Below are 12,169 nucleotides of genomic sequence, written 5' to 3' on the forward strand. Positions count from 1 at the left end.
ATTGGAGAAGGCCAACGCGGGGTCCACTTACGGGCCGGAGCTGGGGAGACGGGCGAGGAAAGTTGACTCTGGATGTCAAAGACCGAAACTGACGACTCTCTCTTAGCGGCATATTTACTCTGGTCAACATGTTTTGGTATGTCTGGCGTCTGTGATTTATTTCTAGGAAAATAACTAACCTTTAGTAGTCTTATGAGTCCACCTGTGGAAAATTCCGTAGTCCAAATAGACCAGGATCGCTGGTTACTAGGCGACGCAATGGTCTGTGAAGTTGTCTCAGAGGTATCAGAAAGTGCTTTGAAAAGTTGGAAAGATGATGATGGCAAAGTGTATTGACTTCGAGCGTTATCTGAAAGGATGGCGCGTCTACGAGATTAAGAGAATGTGGGAGCTCGAAAAGCGGCCTTATTCATCACGGAGGTACTTCTGCGGCGGTTTGGAACATCGCAGGAACATTTATTAAGGCCAAAGCATGGCGAACTGAGATGCAACTGGAAAGCGACACAATTCAGTTTGTTAACCGAGTCTCGTCGCTCCCTACCCCAAAGATCGTCTACTCGTGGATAGATACTTATTGGAGTCGCTCGTTTCTCATTCTGGAATCAGTGAAAGGAAAGACCCTAGCTCAGGCGTGGGATACATTGTCTTCTGATCGCCGTACTCAACTCGCAAGTACAGTTGCACGTTTTTGCAAGGCTCTGGCGGCCATGACATCGGGAAGACTAGAGACGGCGGATGGCACAGGCATAGTCGAACCATTTCTGATAGCGCGGCCTCCGGACTCCGAGCCTTCGTGGAAGCCACAGTTTCTAGGTCCGTATTCTATCGAGCTGCTTCAGTCTTATCTCGCGGACCCTTCGGCCACCAAGTCCAGGGCTATAGCACCCTTTCTCTTCTACTACGTTGACCTTGGACCGGGAAATATAATCGTCGATGACGATGGAGATCTCGTTGCGATTCTCGATTGGGAATCTGCAGCGTTTCATCCTATGTTTTGGCTCGGAACGAAGCCATTGCTTTCTGCTGGCTTTCTTCTCCCTAACGGGGATCGAAAGGCATGGGCAATTCTACTTACAAAAGCACTGGAGCTAGAGGGATTTGCACCGGATATGGACCGATATTTGACATGGAAAAGAGCTATCGGTAAAAATTTGATTGTTAGTGCCTAAACTCCCCGGGTTGGCTGTTAGACTCGTCCAAATGAAGCTCGACATGCCTTGTAGTGCAGACCTTGCACTTCATCGTTCACGTTGCAGGCCAAGGTTGGAAGTACGAAAGGCCTTGAGGCGTGGGCTGACTACCAGAAGACACCGACCCTATCCAGGGCTTCAAACAATAGGACTTAAAACAATCTTATTCGGATTGATTCACACGAACCTGCTAATGTTCGCTCGTAATCCATGCTCCGTACGCCCATTGGCGACTGCGATACCAATTGCTGACACGGTCCTCCAATATCAATGCTGTCCGAGCCAAAGGCGCTGAGGAAAATGAACCAAGGAAACCCGCGCAGTGTCGTCCTCGACGAGGAAATCCGGCCGACTCCCTTCCGCCCACCGTTGTACATATGCAAAACCCACTGTCATCACCATGTTGGCCCCCCTCCCCGCCCATTCCAACCATTCCATGATGCGTTACCCGTCGTGAAGGAAATCGTTTCGTGATCATATCGAAGCGACGGCCGCGCGCGTCGACAACAGGGATGAGAACGCGCGATATTTACTGGTACGTGCCGTTGATTCCGTGGATCCCGTTGGTGCCGTTGATTCGGGATCGTCCGCTCGAGAAGTACGGATGGACTCGCGCTTGCTTGGCGGAGAGGCGCATGGAGGGATCGAAGGCGAGCATCAGATCGAGCAGGTCGAGGCCGTGGTCGTCGAGACCGGGGACGAGAGGATTTTCCCAATTTCGTTGCCACTGGGGAAATGTGGACTTGTAGTCCGGGAAGCTTGAGACGCTTGGCCAGTTCTCTTCACTCGGGGTGCCGAGAAGCCTGCAGGTACGGAGGTTAGTCATGTCTACTTTATGACCGAGGAAAAGGGCGAAGCACGTACTTGAAGATTTTGAAGATCTCGTCGATCTCCGAGTCGCCGGGGAACAGCGGTTTCCGGGTGCACATTTCAGCAAAGATGCATCCGACGGACCACATATCGACACCAGTAGAGTACTGCTTGCCTCCAAGGAGGATCTCGGGAGAACGATACCAGAGAGTGACAACCTGCGAACCGATGTCAATATAAGGGCATCGCGAAGCTATATCATCCACTAACCTCGTGAGTATATGTTCGCAATGGAACGCCGAACGCCCGTGCAAGTCCGAAATCTGCCAGCTTCAGAGTCCCATCCCGGTCGATCAATAAGTTTTGGGGCTTCAAGTCCCGATGCAGCACCCGGTGCGAATGGCAGTACTGTATGCCCTCCACCAGGTTCACCATGAACTTCTTGACAATATCCGGACCCAGTCCGAGCGTGCTGAGCGTGGTACCCACCGCGGAGTCTGGAAGGGGTTTTCCTCGTCCACCGTCCGAGACGGGCAGCGATTCCATGTACTTCTTGAGGTCGAGGTCGAGGTATTCGAAGACGAGGTAGAGTTTGTGACCGTCGGCGTGAACAATGTTCAGTAGGCGGACGATAGCGGGGTTGTTCAGTTCTTTGAGGAGGGAGATCTCTCGAATGGCGGTGGATGGGACACCTTCATCCTCTGCCTCGAGGCGGATCTTCTTGAGGGCGACGACTTTGTTCGAGGTGAGGTCTCGAGCTTTGTATACCACACCGTACGTCCCTAGGGATCGAGATGTCAGATGAGGAATTCTTGATGGAGGGGTCGTAGTTCAAATGACAACACTGAGGACATGTTATCAGTAACGGGTTACATACCTTCGCCTATCTTCTCCATCTTCTGGTAGTTCTCCATGATTAGCAGACAATCGATCGAGGAGAAACGTAATTGAATGTCTGTAGCCAACGCTGTTGATACCCAGAAACGAAAGGGATGGTGACGGTTCGGTACAGACAAAAGAGAAACCAAAGATGGAATTGAAATCTCTCTGATGGACAAAGTGCACGCAACGATGATCCAACCGGTTGCTGTTAGTTAGTAGAGAAGTTTCTGAACAAATTGACGAAGGTGATGGATATGATTATTATGTTTCTCAGCGGGTTGAGTGGGAGACTGCTATGGTGGGTGATGGCCATGGGTCAGACCTGTGTGGGTAAACATACGGACCCTGGTGAGTTGGGGGCTTGTCGCGGTTGCACCGCGATGCAGATGCGTTCTCATGTGTGATTCGCTGATGTCGCGTCCGAGTCCCTGGATGCCTGGATTGAATGCCTTGATGCCCGATACCCTCAATCAGGATCATAGATATAAAAAACAATTCAAAACATCCAGAGCAGTGTGCCCTGATGACTTGATCAAGTTAAGCTAAACTATTAAATCACCGAAGGCTTTATTTTCATCCATCTATCCCTGCATCATTTATTCCGTAAGCAGACCATATCTTCCCACATTTGCCTAGCAACGAGGTCATGATATGAGTCCACAAATGCTGGATGCGCATGCGAAGCCGCCAGACAATGTCCGCTCTCTGTACAAACGATATCAGCGTATGAGACCCGAGGAACTGAAAACTGACCCGTTGATCCTTGATTTCTCTAAGAACATCGATACATTCGACCAGCAGGAAGCTGCTGGTCTTAAAATTATTGGCGTCATTGGGAGAGAGACTCTCCAAGATGCCTTCACAAACTTCGACCCCAAATTCTCAGACGGCAGCCAAGACACGAAGGTCTTTGAGCACGCAGATATGCCTGGTGGGTCATCCACGCTCCGCGAAACTCTTTTCTGTAAAGAGGATGATTTCGCAGCGGATTGCATTGCCACGTTGAACCGTTTCGGAATATCCTGACATGCCCCAGGTTTGCATATCATCCCATCCCTTCTTCCTCCAAGCATCCAATCGTCTCTTTTAAACCGCATGCTTCATCGAGACCTTTCCAATCCTAGTCACCAAACCAACATTCATCTTCATTACAATGTCACGTACCCAGAGCCCCCGGCTTCCTCGTTCTTTTCTTCCAAAGTCGGCGAGGCCTCAACGAACTCCGAACCCACCTTCATACCCAAGAATCCCGAAGTGCACAAGCCATTGGCATTGACGAGCGTGCTTGCCAAAAAGCTTCGATGGGTTACTTTTGGAGGGCAGTACGATTGGACTGCTAAAGTCTATCCTGAAGACGCTAAAGCTCTACCGCCATTCCCGAGCGACATTGGAAACCTCATCTCGGATTTGTTCCCCGACACGCTAGCAGAGGCTGCGATCTTGAACTTTTATTCTCCAGGCGACACTCTGAGCGTGCATCGCGATGTGAGTGAAACCACAGACCGCGGCCTAGTCAGCTTGAGCTTCGGCTGTGACGGGATATTTATCATTGGACCCGAGCCGGAGACGAGCGAATTTGATCCAAGAGACGGAGAACGGCCTATCCCAAACCCGAGTGGGTGCATTGCGCTCCGCTTGAGATCGGGAGATGCCGTTTATATGGCTGGAAAGTCGAGGTTCGCCTGGCATGGCGTCCCGCAAATTATACGAGGCACATGTCCCGGCTGGCTCGAACAATGGCCGGCCACCGCGGATTCGGGGGATGATAATGTCCACAAGAGTGATGGAGATGTACTGCTACCTGACCAAATGGCGGATGACTTCGGCAGGTGGAGAGGATGGATGAAGAACAAACGTATCAATCTGAATGTCAGGCAAATGCAAGAGGAGTCGTCCAAGCAGAACAGGTATACCACTGCATAGAGAAACCCCCCAGAAGTGGAAATATATGAGATTGCTTCTAATACAGCGCATACTGCGGATGAAGGCATTATAGCATCATAACGGAGTTTTGTGTCTTAGATTAGTCCATTCAAGTCTTTCCAATGTAAAAAAGGACGATGGTGGCGTTGGAGCATGGAAATACTGTCTCGCTATTCAAGATGCACTTCGTACTCTCTCCAGGAAAGATGCTCATTTGTAGCCAAACAATTGTAATTTTTGAGATGCACATAGTTTCCGATGACTAGAAGCGACGAAAGAGCGAAATTTACGAAGATTTATAAGAGTTACAATGTGCGTAGAGCCTCTGAGCTAGTTCAATGTCAAAGTACCTCAAATTCATTCCAGCATGGAGGGTGTTCCATGACGCAGTGAGGGAGGTTAATGGCCGTTCCTTGAGTCAGAATTTGCTCAATAGTTTGTGTCCATATGATACCAGTTGGTTGTAAATGGCTAATCCATTCGTTTACATCCTCCTGCTGGATATAGGTACATCCTCAAATCCCTAAGGAGACGCATGTAAACCATCTGATCTAACATCCAAACAAACTGCTGTTCCAGGATTTGAGTACGGGCATCACCCATTCCATATGCCGGCCCCATGAGGGTAGATGGTGGGCGAGAAGTATGAGGCGTTGAAACGGATGGTTCGATGATAGAACCCTGGTGGTGAAGACAATCTTCGGAGACCGCTGCCAAACTGATAGTAGGCTGGCGATGCCAGGATAGCCTTGATGACTCAGGAGAATGAAACCTCTCTTGATAGATGGAAGTCATCGTTGAATACTACTGGCTTCGCCGATTTTTTATTCGTGCCCCATTCAGTGCCACCACCTCTTCCCGCCGCAAGCATCTGCGGTACCAGTTCGATAGTCACCCACTCCGGCCTGCAACGTTCTTGAACCGTGCAGATTAGCTATCGAACAAAAAGGAAGCAGCCAGATCCACATTCCCATCCGCCGCATCCATGGCCTGAATCGCCTCCGCCATATCCACTCCCAGCGCCATGAGCGTGTCCAAATCTTCCCCTTTCCACCGTGTTTGCAGCTGCCCTCCCCAGGCCTGAGCCGGGTTCCGCAATCTAGCATCAATGCTCGGCTGGACACCTGTCGAACGCGTCCGTATCACCGATCCTAGCTCTTGGGCCCACTCCCATGGCTCGTTCGTCCCCTCCCGCTCAAGCCCCGCGTTGAAATACTCCCAGCCCATCACGCCGCCGAAATTTGGGAACGCGGCCCGCACGGCGGCGAGAACGGTCTTCATTCGGGGTAAGTGGACGTGGCCTGCACCGTTCGCGGGGTTGGTGATTAAGCCAAGGACGATTCGGGAAGGGTCCCATCCTTGAGCGATCAAGGAGGCGTAAAGGAACGGATTCGAGGCGTCGCCCCAGTTGCAGTAGGTGATGGCGGAGTAGAACGATATGATGGGCGCAGTCGGTGGCGCCTCGGGTGTGGACGTGACGAGCGATTGGCACCATGTCTCGAGTTCAAAGTAGGAGAAGCCCGAAAGATGCGGTAACCCGGGTATCAGAGCTGTAGCGACGGGAGCGAGTGAAAGGATGAAGGACGGTCCGAAGTCCAAGCGGAGGCGGGTTAGGAGCCGTTGGACAGATGCGACGGGGATTTCTTCTTCGATCGAGAGGTCGAGTCCATCCAGGCGATGTCTCCGTACCACCTCTTCGAGAGGGCGGTAGTATGCCTCGAACTGGGACAAATGATCAGTCAGTGGCCTTCAATACTTGCCATTCGGAGCATACGGAAGAATCATCTCCGCTGAGCCGTAGAAAGCTGCCATGCGCCGCTCCTCCGAGCATGCCCATCACCTTGATTCCCGAGCCCTGGAGCCATGCCACTTCCTGCCAGAGAGTATTGAACTTGGCGGCGTCCGGCGGATCATCGTTAAGTGTGATATTCCCCGGTCCGTTATTAATATGTATCGCTGCGACTATGACGTGCGTAACTCCTGTGCTTTTGGTGATGAGAGGAAGGACCGAGATAACGTTGCCCAAGGAGTCATGATGTGTTTGATAGTACAAAATCAGGCGAGGTCCTTCATGTACAGGAAGAAGATCCTGCCTAACCGCTGGCGCCATGTGTGAGGTCAAAGAAGATTTCCCAAAATTATAGTAACTATCATCGCGGATGTTTCATTGAATGAGACATGCTACAGCAAGTCTGTGACACCAGCAGGAATGATATTGGATTCTCAACCTTACGGTCCCAATGAGAATCGTGATTCACTTAAATCAAAGAGTTGGACACCGCCCCCCACGATTGGATGTTTGGGATTTTCTCGAGGGTACTGGATTGCTTTCTGGAAGCAATGTTGGCTGGTCCTCTTGAACCCTAAACCCTATTTCACGCGGTACCCACGGTCCAGACAACGGGATGTCGATCTCAACTAGACGCAACGCAAGACGCTCATTAGAGCCATGCATATAGCACATACCTATTCCACCAGGGAAGGCGTAGCATTAGCGGCATCTAAATAGTACTACATAAGCCTATAGCTCGGGGCGATATCGATATTTCTCCAAGAACTTTGCGGCACCACGAACCGCCTCTACAAACTCCTTTTTGAATCCAAGCAAATGCCCAACGAGTGCAATATCGTGAGGAGCATGCTCCGTCACGAAAAGCTTTACCGTATTCCCGACCCCGATATCCTTCTTCCCGCCTTTAATGCCCACGCCCTCGGCCAGCTTGTTAATCTTGCCGATATTTTGGGCGGGGGCCGTCCCTTCGGGCGAACCGTCTCCGAACCTTTCCACCAGCTCGACGTGATCGTGGAAGAGGACTTCAGCACCCCCGCTCTGGACGAACAGAGGCACAGGCGTGCGGAACGGGTGGTGAAGAGGGCTGATATATGGATTCCTCGGATCCAGCTTCGTGTTGTGGTCGCTAATGTAGCTACGTCCGCCCCAGGCACCGAAGGCACCGCACAAGTAGTCGGTTGACTCGTGGGGTGAGTTTCTAATATTCGCTGGATCAATAGCGGCCTCCAAGTCGACCCAAGGAGACCAGAGGAATGCGCATGCCGGGTGGCTTAATCCAACCTGCTCGCCAAATTCAGCAAGGAATCGAAGGAGAGCGAGGACGAGGTTGCCTCCAGCAGAATCACCGGAGAATATGATTCTGGATGACGGGATACCAAGGGTCTTTGTCAGGTAGACATATGAGGTGATAGCATCCTGAACGGCTGCTGGGAATCGACTATCAGGGTTCGACGCAAGACGATATTGCGGGCAGAAGACGTATTTGGCAGGCGTGGTCTTCAATAAAGTTGCGGCAGTGAACCCAGCATCTTTAGTTCGGCCATCACCAATTACATATCCTCCGCCGTGAAAATTGAGAACGACGTCCACATTGGCAGTCCCATTCGCTGGAAAGGGTTCCGGATACCATGTTCCTCCGATCTTCTCAGGCTTTATATGCTCGTCCTTCACCGGACCCTCGTAAAACGACGCGTTGGCTGGCGACAGGACCACGAACTGCTTCTTCTCCCCACCGGGTCGAAGCGACAAGGGGGTGCGTACCTCGACATTCGCTGAATGGTAAAGGAAGGACCTGACGATCCGGGTCATGAGGGCTTGTCGGAAGGTCCATTTCGGATTCGGTCGCAGAGGTGGAATCAGGTACGTCAATATCCAGACGGGGAATCGGATGAGCTCGAAGGTCAAGGCGCAAAGCGCGTAGAGGGCCTTGAAAGGCTGGCGAGCTTGAATCTTCGACATCATGCCCATACTTCGTGATGGAGAATTGCTACTGAACGGGGCCTAATAAACGAAGCTTACCATCGATGGGATTTAAAAAGGCCGGCCGTGCTGCTTGCCTCCAGGTACGATCACATGTAGACTGTGGCCCACAGTGGATGCCCTGCCACGGCTGCCAGGGCCGTCGTAATGCTCTGCCGTTGGAGTTTATTGATTGCCTCTTCGAAGTCGTGAACACACATTACGAATCAAAAATGGAATAAGGTTTGGAGATAATTGATTACGATGCTAAGGTGCCGAGGCAAGGTTACAAAACTACTCCGTAGGGATACAGGGAGGCAGTTTCGGTGCATGTGTCAGAGCTAGCGCTGACCAAAGCATCAGACATCTGGTGCCCTACAGGCTACAGCCTATTAAGGTATAAACGAAATGGAATCGTAGATGACAACATTGTACACAGCAAGACTGCAACTTTGGATCGAAATTGACAAAGGTATTCTCATAACATTATTTAGTATATCATACGTAAGACGAAGTTGAGTCGAATCAGGACCCCCACGCCATCTGAAGTTCTACACCAGTTGATCACAGCCCTGGAGGGAGCTTCCACGATGACCTCAACATCTCCAACTTACCTAGGTCAGTGAGACGGCTACAGAAACGCCCAATCGTAAAGTGTTAGATATCGGTATTCGGTAGCTGCCTGGTATAGAATTTTCGTATCCCACCTCAAAGCTAAGCCAGATGTTGTGGGTTCCTGGCGCGCGCCTACGATGTGCTAGAAGGTGTATCCGTAGAAACTACAGTGATCGACCTATGAAAGGAGAGATGTCAGAAACAAGTCGCCATAGATAGGAGCAGAGGAGATAGGAAATGGCGGAGAGCCGTGATACAGTCAGATCGGCGAGTGAATTTGTGTTCCTCAAAGCATAAGAGCTCAGTAATACAACAGGAAAGAAAGATCCACAATCATCATAGAATTATTTGAGAGAATTGGCAAATGGAAGAGTTGGGAACATACCTTGTTTCATAGACACAAGCAACGCGTAGATCCTGCTAGGGATCTTGGGTACTAGCAATGCCCACTACCACAGTCAACAGTGGGGATGAGAATTGAGAGCTAGATAGCGGGCGTCGGATGGTTCACTACCCCATCATAACCGTCCAGATAATCATTGCTGCCATCGAGCAATGATAGGTCTAGGAGCCCGAAACATGCTTGATAATTCGCATTTTGTAACAGGAGGAGGTGTCTACAGGCAATAGACCTAAAGTCGGATGAGATTTAGAAAGAGAAACCTTCTCGCTAACTAGAAAAAATGAATAACTAGAAGTTTAATAGTTATGGGCACGTGACTCTTTACCTCTACAGCCTGGTTGCCTCGGGTAAAAGGTCAACTGACCTCACGTGATTTGCCTAACCCGATTAGGATGGTCAGCCGAGATTTTTTGGGGCCAGCCGAGCTGTCACCACGGCAAAAGGCCCCTCCGCCCCCCCCCACCCGTAATAATACATGCCAAACTCCCTTTCATAGAAGCCAAAGATAAACTCCTGAGTCGAAATTCAGCCAAACGATATCTTGATATTCTCTCGGGAAATCATAAAATTCTATATGCGTAGTCTGAACGGCGAGTGAGCTGAGCTGCATTCAATTCAACAATGGTGACAGGATCAGGTTTGGATATGATGTGTTCTGAATTCTGATGTACACCTCAAAAACTATCCAGGGTTTCTACTTGGTCGTTATGGAAAGGCTTCCGTGGTAGTTTAGGCCATGATGCTTCGTCTCCGCTGGCATATCAAAGTACTGCATCCAGGCAAGCATTGCTTTCTAATACTCCAGATCTAAACCCCTTGTCGATTGTGTGAGATGGCAGCGCATCTCACAGCTTGTTAAACTGCTCCTGAAACGCCGTCTCCGCCTCCTTCGTACAATCATGTCCATAAATCTCTTTCTGGACCTCAGGATCCGCCCATTTGTCTGGCACCGGTCCCTTCCCACCAGCAGCTTTGAGGGCCGCGAATTGCTTGTCCCTCTCTTCCTTTGCCGCCCCCGATCCCAAATGTAGGGCGCGACCAGAAGCCGCAGCGATTGCTACGAGCGTCTCCGCCCGCTCCTTACGGACGGATTCGTATATCTGCAATGCTTTGTTAATGGACTCTGGACGGACGTCGGGCAGCCGACCGAGCACGACTCCTAGAACGGCGGAATCTTCGATGGCTTGGGCAGCCCCTTGATTTAGGTGAGGAAGGGTGGCATGGCATGAATCGCCAACGAGAGCAACCGAACCGCATACCCAGGTTGGCAAGGGAGCGTACACACGCAGACGCCACTCGCACACCTCTCCTTCTGGGACCAGGTTCAGCATCTTCTGGACCTTGGGACAAAAGTCCTCGAACACCTTTAGCATGACTTCCTTCGACCCTTTCGTCGTGTATGTTATTGACGGCGCTTCCGCGAAATTGTTGTCCGGTTGCACGGTCGAGAGGTTGTAGATGGTCTTGCTTTGGATCGGATATGCGATGATATGCCGCTTCTCCCCGATCCACCGCGTCACCCCGTCGGAATTAATCAGTTCTAACAGCTCGGGGTCGTGCTCCATGTCTTTCCGGTCCAACACGATTCGATAGGCGGCCTGTCCCGTCTCGACAATCTCCGCGTCGACTTTGAGATGTGCGAGCATCGATGTGCGAGTGGCGCTCTTAATGCCGTCGGCACCAAGAAGAATATCCGCCTCGATCGTGTATGGCTCTCCGTCGCGTGGAGTCACCGTGAAGACCGGCTTCGGTGACCATGACTCCACGGAGCTGATGCCAGTCCGGAAAATGAACTTGATGGCATTATATTTCTTACAACCTTCATAGAGTCCTGTTGCAAGAGAGTATCGATGCCCAGTTCCATGCGGGAAGCCATAGATCTGCCTGATGTCGGGCATCATGACATGAGCCAATTCATTATCGGTCGCACCGTCTGTATTGGTCAGCACAGAACCAACGTTGATCTTGAATGGTATTACCCCGGATGCTCGTCTCCTTAATTCCCGTAGACTCCTGCTCGATGGGGTCCCAGACGCCGAATCTGTCTAGGATGCGGGCAAGATTGGGAGCAAGCTGGATGCCAGCTCCAACAAAGCCAAGGTCCGAAGCCAATTCGTAAACCTCAATGTTTTGGAACCCAGCTCTTGCAAGTGCCAGGGCGCTGGAGAGACCGCCCATTCCTAGACCGGCGGTTAGCAGGTTGGGACGGGACAGTTCGCTTTTTTTGAAGGACTCTCATACCAGCGCCAGCGATACATATCTTCAAATTTTTGACTTGATCATCCATGTTTGCTGCTGTACTTGGGTATCAGTGATCACTTCCTTGATTCCGTTTGCTTTAAGTAACTAATAGTTCAAGTTTGGTGGGCGTCAAGCCATATATATCTCGGCGCCATTGTTCCATAATTCCATCACCGAGCCACCGGCGTCTGTTGAGGGCTAGATGCTCCGTCCTGTTTTTTACTGTGCATCATCCACGGACCGATGGACGTAAGTCGTAACTACTCTAAGTTAAGGCCCGACTACCTTTTGGCGAACCGTGGATTATTACCGGTACACCAGAAGAATCCCGATGATGATCCCAACGTGCATGTG

The 12,169-nt window shown here is 50.9% G+C and overlaps 7 protein-coding genes across 7 annotated transcripts; 3 read left to right on the forward strand and 4 right to left on the reverse strand.

Moving 5' to 3' along the window:
• Positions 1–128: 128 nt before the first annotated feature.
• Positions 129–1,169, forward strand: P152DRAFT_451707 (uncharacterized protein; the record flags this gene model as incomplete). The annotated part of the gene is made up of 3 exons (XM_033678247.1): positions 129–136; positions 189–261; positions 465–1,169. The coding sequence occupies 3 exons, from the start codon at positions 129–131 to the stop codon at positions 1,167–1,169; spliced, it is 786 nt and encodes a 261-aa protein (XP_033531386.1).
• Positions 1,170–1,347: 178 nt separating this feature from the next.
• P152DRAFT_147928 (cell division control protein 2) lies at positions 1,348–3,033 on the reverse strand. Its single transcript, XM_033673906.1, has 4 exons — positions 2,878–3,033; positions 2,271–2,782; positions 2,055–2,218; positions 1,348–1,993 (listed from the first exon to the last, which is right to left on the reverse strand). The coding sequence occupies exons 1-4, from the start codon at positions 2,912–2,914 to the stop codon at positions 1,720–1,722; spliced, it is 987 nt and encodes a 328-aa protein (XP_033531387.1). The 5' UTR covers positions 2,915–3,033; the 3' UTR covers positions 1,348–1,719.
• A 367-nt stretch (positions 3,034–3,400) lies between these two features.
• P152DRAFT_441208 (uncharacterized protein) lies at positions 3,401–5,110 on the forward strand. Its single transcript, XM_033677694.1, has 2 exons — positions 3,401–3,813; positions 3,919–5,110. The coding sequence occupies exons 1-2, from the start codon at positions 3,534–3,536 to the stop codon at positions 4,803–4,805; spliced, it is 1,167 nt and encodes a 388-aa protein (XP_033531388.1). The 5' UTR covers positions 3,401–3,533; the 3' UTR covers positions 4,806–5,110.
• A 160-nt stretch (positions 5,111–5,270) lies between these two features.
• On the reverse strand, positions 5,271–7,120 carry P152DRAFT_148076 (glycoside hydrolase). Its single transcript, XM_033673908.1, has 2 exons — positions 6,580–7,120; positions 5,271–6,527 (listed from the first exon to the last, which is right to left on the reverse strand). Exons 1-2 carry the CDS (start codon positions 6,913–6,915, stop codon positions 5,736–5,738), a joined length of 1,128 nt encoding a protein of 375 aa, XP_033531389.1. The 5' UTR covers positions 6,916–7,120; the 3' UTR covers positions 5,271–5,735.
• Positions 6,929–7,277, forward strand: P152DRAFT_148088 (uncharacterized protein). Its single transcript, XM_033673909.1, has one exon. The coding sequence runs from the start codon at positions 7,015–7,017 to the stop codon at positions 7,225–7,227; it is 213 nt and encodes a 70-aa protein (XP_033531390.1). The 5' UTR covers positions 6,929–7,014; the 3' UTR covers positions 7,228–7,277.
• Positions 7,265–8,556, reverse strand: P152DRAFT_441213 (alpha/beta-hydrolase; the record flags this gene model as incomplete). The annotated part of the gene is made up of 2 exons (XM_033677695.1): positions 7,265–7,499; positions 7,575–8,556. 2 exons carry the CDS (start codon positions 8,554–8,556, stop codon positions 7,327–7,329), a joined length of 1,155 nt encoding a protein of 384 aa, XP_033531391.1. The 3' UTR covers positions 7,265–7,326.
• A 1,651-nt stretch (positions 8,557–10,207) lies between these two features.
• On the reverse strand, positions 10,208–12,127 carry P152DRAFT_461147 (putative monooxygenase). Its single transcript, XM_033680059.1, has 3 exons — positions 11,816–12,127; positions 11,554–11,754; positions 10,208–11,507 (listed from the first exon to the last, which is right to left on the reverse strand). Exons 1-3 carry the CDS (start codon positions 11,859–11,861, stop codon positions 10,420–10,422), a joined length of 1,335 nt encoding a protein of 444 aa, XP_033531392.1. The 5' UTR covers positions 11,862–12,127; the 3' UTR covers positions 10,208–10,419.
• Positions 12,128–12,169: the final 42 nt, after the last annotated feature.

This window comes from Eremomyces bilateralis, assembly GCF_010015585.1.
Source record: "Eremomyces bilateralis CBS 781.70 unplaced genomic scaffold P152scaffold_22, whole genome shotgun sequence".
In the NCBI taxonomy this organism is placed as follows: domain Eukaryota; kingdom Fungi; phylum Ascomycota; class Dothideomycetes; order Eremomycetales; family Eremomycetaceae; genus Eremomyces; species Eremomyces bilateralis.

Bases quoted from the DNA above. Each gene is read 5' to 3' on its own strand.
- P152DRAFT_148076 (XM_033673908.1), bottom strand. From the start codon at position 6,915: ATGGCGCCAGCGGTTAGGCAGGATCTTCTTCCTGTACATGAAGGACCT. The intron at 6,528-6,579 runs GTATGCTCCGAA...CATTTGTCCCAG, and splicing joins TCAGCGGAGATGATTCTTCC to TTCGAGGCATACTACCGCCC.
- P152DRAFT_461147 (XM_033680059.1), bottom strand. From the start codon at position 11,861: ATGGATGATCAAGTCAAAAATTTGAAGATATGTATCGCTGGCGCTG. The intron at 11,755-11,815 runs GTATGAGAGTCC...CCGCCGGTCTAG, and splicing joins GATATGTATCGCTGGCGCTG to GAATGGGCGGTCTCTCCAGC. The intron at 11,508-11,553 runs GTAATACCATTC...TGACCAATACAG, and splicing joins TAAGGAGACGAGCATCCGGG to ACGGTGCGACCGATAATGAA.
- P152DRAFT_147928 (XM_033673906.1), bottom strand. From the start codon at position 2,914: ATGGAGAACTACCAGAAGATGGAGAAGATAGGCGAAG. The intron at 2,783-2,877 runs GTATGTAACCCG...CTCGATCCCTAG, and splicing joins GATGGAGAAGATAGGCGAAG to GGACGTACGGTGTGGTATAC. The intron at 2,219-2,270 runs GTTAGTGGATGA...ATCGGTTCGCAG, and splicing joins TGCGAACATATACTCACGAG to GTTGTCACTCTCTGGTATCG.
- P152DRAFT_148088 (XM_033673909.1), top strand. From the start codon at position 7,015: ATGATATTGGATTCTCAACCTTACGGTCCCAATGAGAATCGTGATTCA.
- P152DRAFT_441208 (XM_033677694.1), top strand. From the start codon at position 3,534: ATGAGTCCACAAATGCTGGATGCGCATGCGAAGCCGCCAGACAATGTC. The intron at 3,814-3,918 runs GTGGGTCATCCA...GACATGCCCCAG, and splicing joins TGAGCACGCAGATATGCCTG to GTTTGCATATCATCCCATCC.